Genomic DNA, 20,505 nt, shown 5'->3' on the forward strand with positions numbered 1-20,505 from the left:
CAATCCGGGTGTCTCCAGGAAAAACTTTGTTGTGCTTGCTCTTTCAGAGTGCAGACAATTACTGAACACCACATTAAGCAGTATTTTGTGCATCCAAACACCGTAGCAACATGTCCACAGTACTGGACACTACTGAGTGTACAACTGATTTAATTAGACACAAAGAGGCAGAACTTCTAATCAACAGTATAATGGCACAGCTTTTGCTTCTGTTGATGCAAGGTGCAGTCACCTTGGATTTTTAGGTTTGGTTTGGTGAGGATCTCCTGTCTATCTGAGCAAAACTGTGGGGGGTGTTCCAGTTGAAACGTCTTGCTGAGAATTCAGAAATTTTGATTTCCCAGTTCCAATAGAAAACCGCATTTTTTTCAAAGAAAGTGATTTGATAATAATTCATTACATTTATATAGCATTTTTCAAGGCACTCAGACCGCTTTAAACAGTAGGTGGGGAGCTACTTCAACCATCACTAATGTGCAGTATCCACCTGGATGATGCGATGGCAGCCAATTTGCTACAATCACCATACATTAGCTATTAGATGGTGAAGGGGTGAGAGATAGTTTGGCAATTGGAGAAAGGAGTGACTAGGCAGTGGTGGACAATTTAGCCAGGACATTCTGATACACCTTACGTTTTATGAAGGATGCCCAGGGATCTTTAATGACCAGAGAGATGGTTTTACGTATCATCCAAAGGACTGTGCCATTTTTATAGCACAGTGTCCCTGTCACTGCAATGGAGCATTGAGATCCACATTCAGAACATAGGGTAGGCATCCCCAGATGGCCTCACCAACAACTCTTCCAGCAGCAACCCAAGCTTCCTCCTGATTGGTCACTCATTCGAGTACTGGCTGGGCCCAAACATGCTTAGCTTCCAGAGGATGACCTGTTCTGAAGTGCATGTAGTATGGCTGTATGTGTAACAACCAAATATTATGGAGATAAACCAGGCTGATGTTGAAAAAGATGTGAAGGTCCATGATGCTGTTATTGTGTTAGAAGTGGTGCAACAAGCTACTGAGATTTAGAGGCAAAGGTTTTTGTCACTGGTGGGACTGGATTAAGTTGTTTATGAAATAATTGTGGAAATTTGGTGCTTCAGTGTAAAGTATGCAAAAAAAAAAAAAAACACGAAACAAGGGTGCAAATATTTTTCAGAAACTACAGCTTGCAATACATCCTTAAAGCCAGTACTAAAGCTTACTGTTCTCATTTTTTTTTTTTTTTTGCATTTTGTAAACCTTGAAACCTGTTTTCCAGTTACTAATTCATCTTCCCACAAATGCAAGTTGGGCTCAGTATGACAGATTATACATTCATCTTTCCAAATATGAGCAGTATATTCTTCAGCAGGCTCACAGGGATAAATTGGCATGTTAAGCGAAAATTAAATGCAACTTCTGATTTTCAATAGATCAGCCACAAATGAATTTTCACATGCAAATTCGCTGAATTCACTAATGAAAACCCCTACGTTTGCTCATAGGTTTTATTCATTTGTGGTGTTTTTAACATAAATTAAAACCACCATTGTCCAAAGTCTGTTAAAGCACAGTTAGTACATACCATACATTGTGTTTATACACTTCAACTCCTCAAGCATTGTATAAACTAAATCCTTGTATATTTATTTAAATTTTTTTATATATATATATATATATTTATATATAGTATATACAGTGCCAACACTGTAGCCTGTAAAAATCTGCAGCTCTATTGTTTAATAGCAGCAAAGTACTATATATTAAAAAAAAAAAAAATCTTGTTATTCTCCAGATAATAAATAATCTGTCTCTTTGGATGACGTACATGTTAGGAAGTTGATGAAAAGCTGCAGCGTTATAAAGTAATTACTATTTTACACAGCTTATACACAAATATATATGCAATCTTTTATCTATATTTATACAAATACAACAGTAGTTTGTAAATACATTTTAAGTAAAATATACATGTTTAGCAACACACGTCCATTATCACAGGATGGCAACTCTGAAATGTGATGAACTTAAAAATTCATCTGGAATGCAGTTTCCACTGTTAAGAAATCCATTCCTCAGTAAATCAAGTTACATAATCTCTTTTATAATCTCTGAAGGCAGATGAGGAAGGGTCTTTCTGAAACTTGCATGCTTAAAGAAATGCAAATACAAAATAACACATTGTCTTCAGCATAACATGCCCTTTCCATTCCTTACAAAACAAACTGCTTTTAATTAGTAATCCACTTGCAGATTCTCAGAAAATTAGGGATTATATGCCCTAGTATTCCGCTCAAGTGCACAAGAATACATTGTGATATTATAGAAAAGTCCGTTAAACTACAAAAGTCACAGTACAAAAATATATGATACAACAATTAAGCATAGTATTCATCCATAGAGCTCACTTTGTTTAAAAAAATAAAACAACAAAAAACAAAGTTCTGAAGAGAGGTCTGTAGCACCATTTGGAGCAATATTGAAGTGTACATTAGCAGCATGATCCAATATAAAATATTGCAGGAGTGTTTATAAGATAAACATTCAACATGGTTCATTTGTACCACCGAAGCTTATACTGAAGTTTACGTGATTTGCTAAAAAGTCTGTGTCTCTCACTGGAGGCAGGGGCTTAATGACAGATCCATCCATACAGAAGGCATACTTCTGCAATTTAGCAGTAAGTGTAATTTAAAAAACAAGTGTTATCCCCTCTCCCCACCAATATAAAGTTGGAACATTAATTTTTTAAATGGATGTTTTATACCATTATTAATCTGATACTCTGAACAAGATATTGAAGCATATGAACAGTATAAGGGGTTATTGTGTTTAAATGCCTTAAGGCGCTCTGCATGTAAATTATATAATACACAGGAATATATAAAGGATGCGACTTCAGTGCTTATTATGCGATATATTATAGACAAAAAAAAAAGAAAAATGTTGTAAAACCTCTTCCCTATCAACATTCATCTTTTCTGAGCCGTTATCACAATATCACAATTGATAGTGTCTATTATTAGCTGTCTTGTGTTACTCAATCAAAGCAAATGAGTTAAAGCTACATTTTTACTACAAAAGGCTGTGCACACTTATGTCTGCAGGGCAGACATAAGAACAAAATATGCAACTTTTTATAACTCTACAGATGTTACTTGAATCAAGACTCATTAAGGTATTTAATTTTGTGCACATTTCACAAAATGTTAGTTTTGTATCATGTTCAAAATAGGTTTTGAAACACTGGTCATCTTTGTAAGGCAGTACCCTAACATACAATAAAAGGAATCTGAAAGAACACAAATTACAGAAGAACATGTTTTCATCAAAAATGATGGAACCAATGAAAAAAATAACCAATTACTGCTAAGCATGATATCCACTTACATATTCGATTTAACACCCATAAGTAACATTTTACTACTGAGAATACTCAGTTGAAGATGCCATCAATTTCCTAAAGCAACCATTTCCACTTACATATACCGCACATAGATGTGTTCAAACTATGACTGAAATCAATCTCTCAGCCAATGCTGATCTGTAGCTCATTAATTCATGGGAGTACAACTTGTCAACATCTTTAGAACTGATCTGCATAAATGAAGTTTACAGTGACTTGTTTTCAGTAATTGTTTAAGCAAATGCCTCAGGCTGAATCTAAAATGGAAAAATGCTTTTCTCATAAGGGATTATAATGAGGTCTATATATGTCACAGAATTAGATAATCCAAGTGAGAGACACAGAGGTTCTGTGCAATAAAGCAAAATGACACTTTGATAGTATAAACACTGTTAAAAAAAGTGTACCTGTAAAAGACAATTACACTTAATAACATTTTATATACAAAGATTAACATTCTAACAGACTAAATATAAGAAAACTAATGGCACATGACGAGTTTATAATTTTTTTCTTAGAAAAAAGAAAACATATTAAGAGTGTTTACTCTCAGTCTTCTGATTTTAGAAAGTGCTATCTTACATACACCATATATGGACATTGACCAAGCATTAAAGGAAAAAAAAACAAAAAAAACAAAACATTCGCTGGAGAGAAAGAGAGGAAAAAAAACATTCATGGACATATTAAAAACCACTTTAAAACAATAGCTTACAGCTTTATATATTAAAACCAACATTCAACAATACCTTTCCTTTATATAGCTGTGGCTCAAGGTTAACCTAAATATCATTATAAAAATATATCCCAAAGATGAATATAATTAGACATTTCAAATCACCCCATTACAATTTCAAATTACAAAACTATGAAGGATAAGCAAGCATGACTTTGTTTTTGAAACATAAAGCAGAAGACAAAGGGGGAGAGGGGTGAACACCACTTTGTAAGAAATTAAAGTGTGAAAAGCTAAGATCAACTCCCTTATTTTAAAACAAATGAGGCTCAAAGCTGTGTTTGAGGACCTTTTTTATGGCAGTTATTTTTGAGAACCTTATCCGTTTAGCTCAAGTCTAGTGTAAGATATTGACAAACTGTAGAGAAAGTGGGAAACGTCACTAAAAAGATGCTGCAAATCAAATGTATGCTATATTAACCTTTGTCACGAGGAGCTGGTTAGTGAGCAGACTACAATGCTGGCTATTAAGTAATATAAGAAACAAAATACAGCACAGGATAGTCAAGGTGTCACTTATGATTGACAAGACACACTAGGTACTGATATTATAGCTCTGATTAGTGTTAGCTAGAATTTCTGTGTGTAATTTTAGGGATAGGATAGGACTCTTAATTTATTAAAACCCATCATTGCTTTACACAACATAAAAATTCTAATTACAAATTTCCACCTGCCATTCCCCATTCTCCTTACTCTAAACAAATTAAATATTTAACATTTAAACATAAATACTTAGTGTTAAATTTAAGCTTAATATTATGAAGGAAAATAATCACTTGAATTAAAAGGAACATGCCAAGAGCAAGACCAGCTAACAAGAAATACTACTGTAAATATTAAGACTGGCATTCAAAAATGTGATTTCCTTTTTTCTATACAAAAAACAATTAGCTTACACCCCAAAACTATTATTTTTATTTTTAACTCCTTAGCAGCAACAGCAGCCTATAGCAATTGGTTTAAATCTGATAATTTATGTGTTTGGTTTTATGCTAAATTTACAAAAAGAATCACATATTTTGCAAAGTATAAAAGTGCTACAAAACACCCTCCTTCTTGGTAGGCAACAGAGAAGTCGGAGAAGTGCAGTCATAATGCAGAAATGGTTTGTGACGCAGTGAGATAAACAAAAAAGAAATGTGCATAAACCAAAAGCACAAAACAAAATCTGAGTACTAAAAACATTTTTAAAATTGCATTTAGAAGTGATATGTGGTTTCATATCCTGAAGATTACGGTTGTCTACTTTTCAGGAATATGCCCAATTGTGCTGCTGTTAGTTATTTAACTTTCTCTATTTTAAATTTAAATACCCCTACTAAAATTTACTCTAATGAGGTAAGAGAACTGTGTTCAATGAAGGCAGAGAACATTATACTCTCTATTTTACAAATAGACAATTGAGAGTAAAAATAAACTGCCTGCTTTAGTATTGAATACAAAGCTATCTCTATATAATCACATAAAATATGTTAAAAAAAATGCATACATACATAAATATGCCCACTAACAGCCCCATATCTGTATCACCTTATACTGCTCTTCATTTTTAAATATAATAAATCCAGCTTTATTTACAAACTGGTCATTTTGCTAACTGCTGTCATATTATTTAATGCTGTAACTTAAAATCCATTGCTTGCAGGGATATACCTTGATTAAGTGCTCTAGTGAAACTATCCAAAAGCTGCCATTAACTTCATTTAGTCATAAAGTAAAAGCCTATGAAATGAAACATGTTCTAGAAATTCTAAAATTAGTAAGCATTCATTTAAAAATTTGAAGTAAGAAGGGAACAGAAGAAACCCCAGTCCAAAAAAAGTATATGGTGTAAAAGCGCCACTGAAGAATCATTTATACAGCATTATTTATGACTTCTACTTGTAAGCCAAATGTCTTCAAAACCTGCAAATGCATAATTCACAATACAGACATTAAGTGTTATCATGTTTCCATGTCTAAATTATACTAATGTAAAACTACTTTAGCTTTTAAATACAGTCTATAAATTGGTAAAGAGTGCTTTTATTCCAACACTGATGGTAACCAAATGAGCTTAATGGCTGAATGGTCTCCTCGAATTTGTCAGAAAGTCTTATTTTAATGTCATGTTTTTTATGTTGTTAAATGACAATGAAATGCCACAAAATGTTTGTTAGATTCAAATATTTAAAGTTACTTCACTAGTTCAAATGGTAAATGAAATGCTTCAGATATTAATAAGGTACTAAGCCAATTACTTCTAATTATTATCTGCCCTCAAATATTTGCTTCTATTTTAAAAAACATAACCTCAACTACTGAAACCTTCTAATTACCAGACTTCAAGTTTCAAGCATTCAATACAGAAATTACTTTCTGATCATTCAGTGTTTGAAGTAATTGTTGCTTTGAATGATAACTCACCAACACTAAATAGTAAGGCTATAATTAACACAGGCACAATGTATGATACTAAATGTAATAAAAAAAAAAAAAGATCTTCAGAGATAACATTTAAATATTTGTTCTGACCTGTCTAAACTGGATATTTATGGACTTTTCATAAAATGCATTGTTGATTTTAACCTTACGTTGGTATATCCACATACACATAAGTAAAGCTATCGGACCAAGAAGACAACGATTAAACAATAATGACTGCAGGTTATATTAAGGAAAAAAGTAAATGGAGACATCTCTCCCCTTTAGCTTTTTTTTAAAAAAAAAACAAAAAACAGAAGAACAAAGAAGTTAGCTTTGCTTATGTAGTTGTGCTCATACACTGAAAGCCATTACAAAAAAAAGTGCGTGTGGGCAGTGGGGAGAGAAACTAACAAAAATATTTCATGAAAATAGCAAAGTTCAATTCATAATCTTTTAGTGTTTCCTAAATAAATCTTACTGGAAAATGGACAGTGTTCTGGCATTGCTTCCTACCAGATAGGCAACCAGATCCAAATATGCAAGTTGTTTGTGTTTAAATTTGAATTTTTTAGAGCTCAATTTTTAAATTATTTACAAAACTGGATGAATATTGCTACAGTTTAGCCTGGGTAAATCCAAAAAAAAAAAATTATATGTTGTTAAAACTAAATAGTAAAAGTACTTAAATGTCTGCAAAGTAAGCTTCTACAATGAAGTGTATGACAAGCATTTTCTCATTTCTCTCCTTGGAGTTCTGGCACTATTTTTACACCAATAACTACATAACAGCAGACAGAGTCAGGAAGAGGGTGGGATAAGGATGAAGCCAAACAATTATTCTAACATGAAACATTTGCAAATTTAGCAAAAACTAAAACTAACAAAAGTGAGTCCAATAAACTCTGAATTGCATTTTTTTCTATCATAGAAAGGCAGGTGCAGGGAGGGGTTCCACTGACAAAGCTGAATATCTTTATCACACTTTGATTCAAGTACCATTATATTTAACAAATATGCAAGAAGAGCTTTGAAAATTCAGAGAATTACCACAAAGAAAGCTCTTAAATTTTGATTTCTCTTGGCATGAGCAAATTTGTAAGTGCAGGAAAGAACTCCACTTGAGTAGTTTCATAATCTTGCATTTAGCGCAGCAAATTGCTGACTATAGCAGGTGGAAATTGCACAACTATTATACTGTAACTGAAAGAATTATATATATTGTTACAGTATTTACCAGAGGAAACAAACTTAACATGGACCCCCCCCACCTAAAAAAAAAAAAATCAACATACTACAAAGATGACAGGCAAAAACCCTGAAGACAATAGTATCTTTAGCATATATAACAACAAAAGAATGTATGGGCTAAGAATACTATCAAAGTAAGCCAATATTATATAGGACCAAAAAGCCTGTTGTAATATTAACATATTAACCAGCATTGAAAGAGTAAACATAAACAATATGTTTAACCATATTGTAACTGGGCATTTTTTTCAGACAGCACTAATTTACTTACATTGCATTGAGTTTTCTGTTTTACCTTTATACTATAAATGTGTGTGTTCTGGGCTTGCCTTCCAAGAAGGGTGCTATACAAGGATGCATTTTAGATGAATCTAAAAACATTCCACTACTTCAGTATGTGTGTAAAATCCTTTGTAAATAAATCATGGTTATAAGAATTGGCCTTCTCTTGAGTGTTACAAATTATATTAAAAACAATCATTCATAACAAACTATTTGTTTAAAACAATTTCAGTTTAACTATCAAATTAATTTCTTCCCCTATAACATACACTGATATAGTTCATAAGATAAAACCTTAAGTTGCTATGAGATAATGGTTTCATAGACTACTGAAAGGCTTGGTGAAAGCGAGGCAGCGTAGTAGCTGTGCTTAGATTGGTTGTAAAAGAAGAAGGCAGACTATGAAGTGGATTCATGCCCACAGAGCTGCTAGGATCTTGTAGATCCTGGGCCTGTGGTGGGAGCTGTGACAGGCAAGAAAGGACCTCCTCCTGTGTATAGCTAATTCCCAAACCTCCCACTGAAACAGGTGGATTGTACTGAGGCCCATTTAAAGGCAGGAAGTTAAACAGCTGAGAAAAATCTAGTGAGGAGGAGCTAAGAGGTTCACTGGCAGAAGCAGAGCTTTTTGTTAACGAAACATCTCCAGTCACGTCATCCAAAGCCCCAACTTGGGCATCCAAGTCTAACTTAGAAGCAGGGCCTTGAGTTTCTTGTGATGAAGATGCCATGTTGCTTTGTAATTCCATTAAATAACTTTCTATTTCTCCCTTTAATGGCTGTTCTTTATCAGGCATAGAAATGGCATATGAGGTAGAACCAAGTTGATACTTTAAAGAGAACTGATGGGAAGGATGGATGGCTGATTCCATATCAAGTGGGCAAGACATTCCTAAAGGCAAGGTTGTGCTGACCATTTGGTTTGTGGATCCAGCAGCCTGCATGGACTGGATTTGGGTATTGTAGATGTTAAGTTGCAAAGTATTGGCATACGGCTTGGGGGCAAGTTCACTGGAAGATATTACTGAATGCAATTCATCTTTAATTGGAACAGAGATGTTACAGGAGAAGGGGTCCAAAAGGTCCATGGGTTCCGTTTTGACTTTTAGAAGTTCTTGTGTGTGGCTTTTCTTCATGTGGCGAGTTAAATGGTCCTTTCGACCAAATCTCTGTGCACAATACTGGCAAAGAAAGTCTTTTCTCCCGGTGTGTACTACCATGTGCCTGCGAACATCCTTACGGGTATAAAAGCGGCGATCACAGTGTTCACACTGATGCTTCTTTTCTTTGGTCCCACCTGAAGACTTACCAGCATGTGTCTTCAGATGCTCCAGTAACACCCCCGTGCTTTCAAACGTTTGAAGACAGACCTTACAGGTGAGGTCACCACTGGTTGCAGCATGTAAGGCTAAATGACGCTTAAAACCAAGCTTGGTGTTGTAGTTCTTGCCACATTCTTCACACTTGAAAGCCTCTTTATTTGGATCATGAGTATGTAAGTGATTCTTTAGGTGATCCTTACGATGAAACATTTTCTCACAATAATTACACTTGTGGGTTTTCTCAGGAGAATGAGTAGCCATATGCCTTTAAATACAGATACAATCAGTAAGCAGATGTATTAAATAAACAATTACTTTGTTCTGAAGGACATTATTTTGGAACATGGATACATGCATTAAAATGAACAATCATATGCATTGCAAACTTCCAGCCACACAATTGTAATTTTAGTATTATACAATCATATGTCAAGATTTGCTTTTAAACCTATTGTTTTAATGTACATCATCAAAAAAATAAGACTGCTTTCATTTATTTAAAATTTGAAAACAGTATATTTAGCAATTTAATTACCTGTAAAAAAAAAAAAAAAAAAAACAGTTCATTAAGAATATGCACAACCACAAATTCTGACCATAAATACAACTGTGTATACCAATGTTTCTTATATATTCTTCAAAACAAGCAAATTCATGCAAATAAATGACCTCTTCCTTAATCTGTGTAATGTTTTGCTCTTAGTCTGTCAAATTTAGAAATACACAACATGAAGATTTGCATTGTTTGATGATATTTAATTTTTTTTTTTCCTTTTGAAAACCTAGTGGGATGTGCAAGTTACATACAAACTATGACCAGACTGAAAACTAAAGCCACATCTCTGTTAATCTGGGGCATGAGCACTAACCATGGAGATAGTGTAGCACAGAAATATTTTCACAAAATAGTACTGGATTTGCATGTGTATGCAATATATGTAGATTCAGAAAACCTATATTGATGTTCATATTAATGTATACTGTACATTAAAAAATTCCCTACCTGTCAATGTTATAAAACCTTTGATTAAAGAAATTTTACTTTCTTCTTAATAAATGACAAGGATTCATATTTTAAGATATTAACCTTTTTTCTGGGTTATGTAGTCAGTACCTTGCTCCATTCCCAGCCAACGTCTCAACTCATTTTCACTAATTCCACTACATGCATACACAGTGCACATCATATTAACAAAACAAGCAAAGGACCATATCCTTTGGCTTTTCATTTTATTGTAATATTCCACTTCAGTTTTTCCCAATGTGAATATCACATAAGGCAGTTTTCAAGAAGCCATTTTTCACTTTAAGAAAGTATAAGTATTCAAATAGATAAGCTATCAGCTAGGAGACAACAACTTTTTGGCCAAGCTAATATTTTTGAAGCTGTGCATTTTCTCTTTTAATGAAAATAATTCTTTTTCATGGTCCAGATTAATAGAAACTTGTACGTGTTAATAAGCCATCAGTAAATAAGCGTATTTAATTCCATTCATGTTAATTTTCAAAGAGTAACTGATGCTCTTGACAGGTTGCCTGTAGCACAAAAAACATTTATGCCAAGACAAAAACACTGCTCCCTACTTGTGTTCTCCTATCATTGGTCAAGATACATATTTCTGTCTAAATGATTGTTTAATATAGTTATTTACAGAAATATTTTGTAAAGCCTTTATGAAGACCTAAACATATATTTTGTTTTTGCTATACAACTTTAGATGTCTGGAGGAAAAATCATTTAATTTAGAAATATGTTTGTGTCATCAAATAAATAAAATACCAATTTGCTGCTACCAGTATTGTGTATATTTTGTACATTTTGCATGAATTAACTATAGAAAAAAAAAACCAAACAGACAGAAGACCCTAAACCAAAGCACAGTTAAATAATTCTGATTCACCTGCAAAGGCTTTTTAGGCTTATAACAACTGACGTAACAATCCTGTGCTAGGATTTCTTTAAATTACGAAAAAAATTGTAAGGCACCAGTATTACCCTGCGTGTGCAGTTTTTAACTCCACTCAGTGTCTAGCTGAAAATTTTCCCCAGTTAAATTGATTTTTTGAAAAAATTGAATTTTTTTAAATTTCAAAGCAGTTTAGTTTTAATGGCAACTATAAATTGCCCTTGTGTGAATGCATGGTGGTCTAGCGCCCTTTAATATACAGATGCAAAATCTAAAATTTGTTTCTGCTTGATACCTGATGATGTTCGGAAAAGTCAGGTGAAACTAGATTACACAAAAACGTTGACATGTTGTTCAGATTAGTAATTCTGTAGTGTTTAGACTTTCAATAAAAAATACCTCGAATGTTTTTAAAGAATGAGAACATTATCATACACTCTCTTTTCAATTTAGTCTGTAAAATTTCCTTGTACATATGTAGATATCAAAACCGTGATAAGAAAGCTCTGTAAATTTCATATTTGTGCAATATATTAAAAGAACAACTTGGAATATGAGGGAAAAGGTAGTACAGTTCTACTTGCCTTAACTCAAATTGGGCAACATTTGATTTGTGCCACTTATTAATATGAGACAATATGAGCAATACTTTTATTTTGAAATGAAATAAATCTTCCAAGTAAGAATATTTAATGTGTATAGTATTTTTAATCAATGTGCTTTTACTGCAATGTATATTTTGTATTTATAAACAGAAATATATTCTGCAGCTAGACTAGAATATGGATAAATAATTTAATTCACTCTAGTGTATCCCCCAGAATAAAAGTAAAACCCACACGGTTGGATATTTCTGAAATGACAGACTAAGTGCAGAAACAGGAAACCACCACATTCAAATTATACAAGAATTTTAATTAAAGGCAGAATTCATCCACTGATTAAAATTTGGTTAAAACAAACTAATAGCCACAATTTTACTCAAGGACCATTTTTTGGAATTTCTGGATAAATTAATCTATATAATTTCCTACATGTAACAAAGCAATAATAAAGAAATATTCAAGCAGTATTATGTAATATTATAGTGCATTCTGTTATTATGTATAGATTTACACTCTAAACACAGTTATCTTGAAAGAGAATTCAATACCTTAGCAGTTTGTATTTAGAAACAAAGGCCTTAGTGCAGTCTTGTTGAGAGCACTGATAAGGCCTTTCTCCTGTGTGAGAATATGAATGCAACTTTAATTTCTCAACACTGTTAAAGGCTTTATCACACAGCTGGCACGGAAAATTTTTCCTTGGTCTACTTTCACCTCTCTTTCGTTTCCCCACAGCTGTTGGGATTTTCCCTGTATCTTTAAGTTCTTCTAAATCTTCGGTTATCACCGTGGCCATTGCAGCCTATGGCAGGCCTGCTTGCTGGACACTTCTGTAATGCCCAGTTTCTCTAAATTTTGGAGCTTGGAGTAGATTCCCTAATTTCATGTGGTCGACAAAGTTTGGAGTAAGTGCCTGAAAGATGGAGATAAAAAGAACAAAGATTTAAGCATAAATTGTATCTAAACATACTGAACAATACCTTGGGTGTATGGCCAATGAATGGCTAATGTAAACAATTGTAAAAAATAAATATAATGCTTTCGACAACATGGACTTGAACTACTATGTACATACTGTATTAACACTAATTTCTTCCTTAATAATTTATTAGAAAGACAAAACAGAAACAGTCATTAACTACAATAAATTTACAAAACTGAAAATAAAAGAATACAACACTTTCAACTTAATGAAATCTGGAAATTTTAAATACATTTCCACTTATGTGGCAACATTCAACCAGAAACAGTATATATGAAACCGGATTTATATATGTGTGGGCTTTCATCAAGAATAAAGTTTAAATGTTATATTTCTGATTAGAGTAATTTTTGGCATGTTATACCTTTACAATATGAGGAGTAAAAAATACAAGTAGAAAGAGGAGAGGGCAAGGAAAATGGTTTTAAAAGTCTTCTGTCTAAAATTATACTCAACCAGTTTCTGAAAGATATACATTGTTATACTATTTAGTGGAATTAGTCGGATTCATCATATAAAATATCCTGTCAGGTAAAAATAATGTTTTATATTAACTCCAATGACATCTTGTCTGAACTAGATGCATACATAAGTAAGAAAAGAATGCTAGGATGTGGTGTAGTGGATTTACAGGAAACACTGAAGCAATTAATTGAATAGAAATCAATGTTTAGGGAAGAAAATATTATTTAATAAAATTCCCCAAAGTATCATAGACAAAAATATTTGATGCATCAACATGGATGTTATTTTTAAAAAGAAGAAGAAATACAAAAAAAAAAAAAGCATTGTACTGAATTTAGCAGTTTAACCACAATGAAAATAAACCTTATAGCCTTGATAAACCTAAAAATGTTCCTACTGTTGCAGGATCTATATACCAACAAACTTTTACTGAACTCATTTTGTTAAAAAAAAGAGAATGACTTTATAGTAACTTCTGATTAAAATTATTTTTAAAGTAAGATTCACAATTGAACTGAATAAAAAAAAATCTGTTCCTAATTTTACTTTACAATACTTTAGTGATAAGCTTGATGATAATAAAAAACAGTCAAGATACAGAAAACAGAAAACACTGCTAACATGTAATCATGAACTAGAAAAAATATTGCACATGAATGCTGAACATAAACCAACAAAAATGTTCTTTTCTTTATATGTTTGCAAACACAAGCGTTTATCACCCTATCTGCAGACAAGCCAAATGAGGTGTAAATGGACAGAGTAAATGAAAAAAATGAACAACCTGTTGCTGTAGCAGTGAACATACAGTATAATGGCATAATCACCAGTTGTAACATCACACTGAACTTAATTCAAATAAATGCTATGATTTCATAACCAGAAAGGCAATGTTTTGTATTTTTCCCCCATACACCCCCAAAAAAATTAAACTAACCGCATCACATTCTATAAGAGTGTGCAAACACATTAATAGATGAAAATTAAAGTTAAAAAGAAGGGCCTCATTCTGTATCTAAATACCACATTAGCCAGTATCAACACTTCAACTGCAGGAAGAACAACAGGACAAATCAGGACACACATGAGAATGCCTTAAAGAATGTCTTGAATTGACTCTGCAAATTGTTATGTTATATTATTTATATATGTATATATATATATACAGTATTTTTAATAGATCTATTTCAGCGCATGCTCCCAACCTATTGAAGAGAAGCAAGTGAACTATCATTCTTATTGAGCCACTTTGACTGAACAAAGACATTCCTAAGCGTATTTAGGCATAGATAACAAACAGCAAAAGAGTAGTTAATCTTCATATAGATTGTGAAAAAATAAGAAGCTTAACGTAAACAACTTGTCATATGGTTACACCTTTAGTGTTCTTTTGTTTATTGTAATATATATAGTTGATTGAGTGATACAGTGTGGCGGAGAAATTCGGAAGTTCAGAAAAGCTGTACACTGCCTGAAATAAAAAAAGAAGTGGTCAGATATCAAGGTTAACATGAAAAACAAGCTGTAGCCCACCATCTGAGTGTCATATGGAAGCATATTAGGGTACACTGAAAAGAACAAAATAGGGACACAGTGGGGAAAAAAAAGGTTGAAATGTCCAGTTTAATCTCATAGTTTATTTCATCATTAAAGTAGAACATCATAAACTTAATCAATGTTAAATTTACTAGTTTCTCAGATCCCATCGTAACTAAAGCTGGATGTTAAATGCTTCGTATTGCGTCTTGTCTTCTATGTGCTCTGTGTGTGTGGATTACTATGTGCTTCTTAAATGGGCTTTCTCTTACACCGACAAGACACAGAATACATTACATTCATCATATTACAGCTCCTGAACAATTTAAATACTAAGGTGTATACTTGATATCATTTTCATGATGAAATGAATTAAAGCATGTATTAAACAGGGGCACTGTAGTGCAGTGGTAGAGATGAGCTGGCACTCCATCCAGAGATTGTTCCTGTCTCCCGCAAGATGCTTACTGGGACGATGAAATAATTTAATGCAGCAGTACTGTCTCTTTCAAAACGTACCAACCCCCAATGCTTGTCCTTCCTTTTCTTTTTCCACGTAACCAATCACCACACAATGAGCTCTGTAATAACTATAAAGCCAGCTGTAAGCTTAGAACACTTATTCTTCAAAACGTTTAAGGAAATATCTTCATAGTACATGTTTAATTATTCCATCCATCCAGGGTTGCACCAGTCCCAGCAAGCATACAGTATGAGGCAGGACCAATGCCTGGATGGGGCACCTGCTCATCACTACTGCTGTGCCTCCATGCGCACAGGTTTAATTATTAACAGTATACATTATTTAAATGATGTTAAAAAGTATATGTATAATGTAATACACATTGTTTAATGAATTTCATCTTAAAAATGATATCAAGAGTTCCAAGAAGATAACTCTTGGAAATCTAAACAGTTGTCACCATCTGTAAATACGCGCTCTCTTCTATTGAATTGAATTCCTTTATTGTTATTGTGTGGTATAATGAGATTCAGTATGCATCTCCTCAAACAAATTTTCCTATAAAATGATAACACAAAATAATAACAATGAAAACAATGACAACTATACAATATCAAAGCATAAGTACAATATGCATGTGCATATAGTGCAGATAAGTCAAATGGTTCATAGAGTGGCTCAGGTTGTGCAATATTACTGTTGCAGTGCAAGATTGTAGTGAGGTAATTGTAATTCTAATTACAAACAGTTCTACTGGGAGCACTTCATGGACTGATTGAGTACGTTTGTAATACTTTCGACAAAACTGTTTCTGAATCTTGAGGTTTGTGCAGAAAAGGCTATGAAGTGTTTGTCGAATGGGAGATATTCAAATAGATTGTGTGCATGGCTGAGGCAGTGTTTGCTATAAATGTTCTCCAGGGTAGATGCTGTATCCTGATAATACTCTGCGCTCGTGACACATATTTCTGTCCTCCTTGGCAATCTGATCATTGCATCAGAATCATTATAATCATGACAAATTTAAAAAGAAATGATGATTAAGGAATTTACTTTATCTATTACTTATATATCTGTAGCATTTAAATGTGTATTGATTTATGTTTACTTACTAGTTTTGTTATTTCATTTATTCATCCATACACTTATCTTTAATTTGTTGTTTTTCTGGCAATCGTTTCCTTAAATGTTTGTAAAGCACTTTGAGCCACATGCCTTTGTATGAAAATGTGCTATAGAAATAACTTTTTTGTTATTGTTTTACTATTGTCTATAGAAACAATAATATCATAAAGCAAGTGCCCCAAGCTTTTAAAAGTAAGAAGCTGCAAAACGTAAAAGTTCTTAAGTTCAGTAAAACATCTGAAAATCTCAGTTAAACCAATAGAAGTGAACTGAACTATAAAGTAAAACTTAATTCAGGAATGACTTATGGAGTGCCAGACTAGTGTTGGATTGATAGAAAAATTTTGATTGCTGTACTGATACATGAACAATACCAGAGTAAATACAGTGGAACCTCGGTTTGCGAGCATAATTCATTCCGGAAACGTGCTCGCAATCCAAAGCACTCGTATATCAAAGCGAATTTCCCCATAAGAAATAATGGAAACTCAGATGATTCATTCCACAACCCAAAACTATTCATGTAAAAATGATTAATACAAAATATAAAGTAAAAATACATAAAACAAATTAACCTGCACTTTACCTTTGAAAAGAATCATGGCGGGTGTGAACAAGTTTCTAAACTCTTGTGGGATTCCACCAAACGGGACGACACACGGAAGAGCGTCCCAAAACAACTGCAGGCTCCCAACGCTGTAGCAGTTCGCTGTAAAAGTGAATCCGAAAAGATCACGGACATGCTATAAGCGCCGGCCATTGATGAGTGATACAAGGAACATATTACTTGGCCACTAATCTGGCCCCAACCTTGCCTGACTGCTGTGTCTGTGTAAAGGAGAGTGGCAGATCCCTCTACAATAAATAACCATGCCGATCCTGTTTCAAGCTGAATAAAGCTGGTGCAGCTAAAGTACTGGGACTCAGTTTTGTGTTTTGGGGTGTAAGATAGAGACTCACACGTTACAACACACACACATGGTCACAATGCTATAGTAAACAGTATACACTCGTACAAATGTTGACTATATGAGTGAGGCATGCCGACTGAGCCAGAGAATGGGAGATGATTGCCCACAATCCTGCAGCGAGAGAGAGAACCACCATCAGCTCAGTTGTGATCACGTGATGTTCAACAGACAAAACGTATACGTACTACTCGCATTGCAAGACCTCGCTCTTTTATCAAGTCAAAATTTATTAAAAATTTTAGCTTGTCTTGCAAAACACTTTCAAACCAAGGTTCCACTGTAATGGATAATTTGAAAATTACAGCAGGGTTCTTCAACTACTTACTCTTGAGGGCCAGATTACCAAATTTTAAATGCTGGGATGGCCTGGCATAATTCTTAGATCTCAGCATTCGCACGTGAATGAAATGAACAACACTAAATATAATACTGTGGGTGACAGGGTGTTTAGTGACATTAATACTGATTATTATTATTGAAATCAATATGAATTACACAGGCACAAACAAAAAAACAAAAAAATCTTACAAATTTACCTTGGAATGCCATTTAACTGAATAGCAATGGTTTGGACGATCAGTCTCTTGACACTATATTACTTAATGTTATATGTGTTATAATATTTTATATATTTATTACAATCACTTTTAATTTTATGAAAATAGAATACATGCACAGAACCACGTGTTAAACAACAAAATGTTACCAATATCAGTTAAGTCATTCTTTTTTTCTCATTTACATATGATACATGTTAACAGCCAGTACAATATTTGTTTTCTAATGACTAAATTGCGTTTACTTGACTTTGCAAGAACATTTAAGTAAGGTTCATATGAAGTGAGCACAATTTGTAGGCATTGGTGGAAGTGGGTGCTTGTAAAGGGGGAGTAAGTGCTTGTTTTTATTGCATTCATGTGTGGAAAGCTTGACTCACATGTACAATATATATTGTAGCAAACATTGTTAGAAGAAAAATAGCCATCCCTTTAGTGTTTGGGAACTGAGCCTGGTTCAGTTCTGTCTAAAGTTGTATACACCCCACAGATCGAAGCACCGGTTTCAATTCAGATGATTCTTGCCAAGTCTTTCAGTTCTAACTGCAGGGAACCTTCATCAAGTGACAAAAGCAACTGTTTGGCTTTTGATGCAAACTCTCCTCCCACATCAGTTGTAAATGAATTATTTGAAAATTGCATCACCTCAGTGGGAATGTCAAAATTGTCAAATATTGCAGCAAAGTTCCTTAACTGTCTAAAAATTCTGTCATTGTTATGGTAATGTGTGCAGATGCCGAGTTTATTTTTTATTGAATCACGCAGAGTTGGGAAATGATGCATTTTCCCTGTAGTTAAATCATTTCAAAACAAATCCAGTTTTTTTAAATCTGTTATGTTTTTCCACAAGATTGAGGACTGTTTTGGCCTTTCTTTGCAAACCAAGACTATTTAAAATGTTGGAAGATGTCATTCAGGAAGAACACTTCTGCCATTAACTTCTTGACTAGCATTTTAGCTATAAATGCCTTAGTTTTCTTAAAACAGCTGTGGAGAAAAACAACAATCTCCTGCCTGAGTTCACAAACCCGTTTAAGTGCATTGCCCTTACTTAGCCACCTAACATTGTTATGCACATGCAATTCATTTTGCTCGGCTGACAAGCAGTGTTGTGGGCTTGAAGTTGCTTTGATGAAATTGATCATCAACATAACACTTCCCATTGTTTTGTTTTTTTATCTCCTCTTTGAGTTCTGCACACAGAACAACATAACATCAGCCTTTTTCATTCTCTCTAAAAGGGTTTTGAGATTCTTCTCATTGTTGTGGTATCAGACATTGGTATTTTCTAAATGGATGAAGTTAGGCTCTTCCTTACTTTGTCGTCTCTCACTACCTCCTCTATAGTAGCTAACATGCATTCTTTCACAGTGTCCGAGTCAGTGAACATTTTTTCTTTCCAAAGAGACAATCCATGCTACATGGAGGGAGAATGACATAGCATGTCTTGCACAGAACATGATTGATCCAGGACAGCTAGCCTGCTTTCATAGCTCGTTACTAGTCGTTGCACTTTATGTCTATGAACATCTGAGATTGTTGGAAAATTTGTGTCAAGGTTTGAGTGCTTTATATTAAAGTGCCTTTTCAAATTGCTCTCAAAAGAACAGACAATGGTTTTGTTAGGTTGAGAAAGGCACATTTGTAGAGATATCTGCTTGCTGGAAATTAGTAGTGGTAGAATCTTGGCCCCTAGTGAAGTTTCAGGGTGTGCACTTCAGAGGCATCTAAAACATGGTGTGACAGCAAAGTTCGGAGCAAAAAGAACAAGCCTTTTTCTATTCAAGGAGTTTTAATTCGGCGCAATTGCTTGCAGAAACAAGTTGATCTCCTATAATAATGGGCTGGATATTTTTTATTTATTTTTTTTTTAAAACAGGAGATGGTCATGTTGAAGAGCCCTGGTTTACAGCATTAAACTGGGCTTAAACAAGATAGTGTTTATGTGTGTGTATCAAATGACCCTTGTGAAACAAGTCTTTGTAAATCTGTGCTGTGTGAAAACACTACAGTTCTTAAACAACTGAAATAAATCTGAACTTTTGTTTTTACTATAAGTATAATTTCACACCTATTGAGTTCTGAAATTCTAAAAGACATCAGGATGAGGAAGTGATAAATGCTTTGTTAGATTCTATGCGTTATATTTTGTAGCACTCTTTTCAAACAGACAGTGTAAGATCTTCATTCACCTTATGAACAAAGTATTGCCATATCTTACTTTGACAGCCCAGAATATCAACAAGTTGTAGGCAATTAGTGTTTTCTGTCATTTTAGCAACAATTTCCATCTTTTCTTTTGTAAACTGAATTAAGGAGTACGAAACAAAGATCATGAAATAATTTTCTGTTAGTTACAGAGACACAATGTAGCATGTAGAGAAACTTTATACCTACATGCCTTTCTTAAAGACACAGTGCTTGTTTTCAATCAATGCAACATAAACAACTTTCATGTAGTCACATTACTAAATGGTATATCCTGGCATACTATGGTTTAAAAAA

At 33.7% G+C, this 20,505-nt stretch overlaps 1 protein-coding gene across 3 annotated transcripts in view; it reads right to left on the reverse strand.

Annotated features, from left to right (window-relative positions):
- Positions 1 to 2,500: 2,500 nt before the first annotated feature.
- plag1 (pleiomorphic adenoma gene 1) overlaps positions 2,501 to 20,505 on the reverse strand; it is a 37,604-nt gene continuing 19,599 nt past the window's right edge. For all 3 annotated transcript variants that reach the window (XM_039754528.1, XM_039754526.1, XM_039754527.1), the window contains 2 exons: positions 12,450 to 12,814; positions 2,501 to 9,654 (listed from right to left, as the gene is read on the reverse strand). In XM_039754528.1, the coding sequence (XP_039610462.1) occupies positions 8,394 to 9,654; positions 12,450 to 12,697 (1,509 nt within the window). In that variant the 5' untranslated portion in view covers positions 12,698 to 12,814 and the 3' untranslated portion in view covers positions 2,501 to 8,393. The remainder of the gene's footprint in view (positions 9,655 to 12,449; positions 12,815 to 20,505) is intronic.

This window comes from Polypterus senegalus, chromosome 5, assembly GCF_016835505.1.
Source record: "Polypterus senegalus isolate Bchr_013 chromosome 5, ASM1683550v1, whole genome shotgun sequence".
Lineage (NCBI taxonomy): Eukaryota > Metazoa > Chordata > Cladistia > Polypteriformes > Polypteridae > Polypterus > Polypterus senegalus.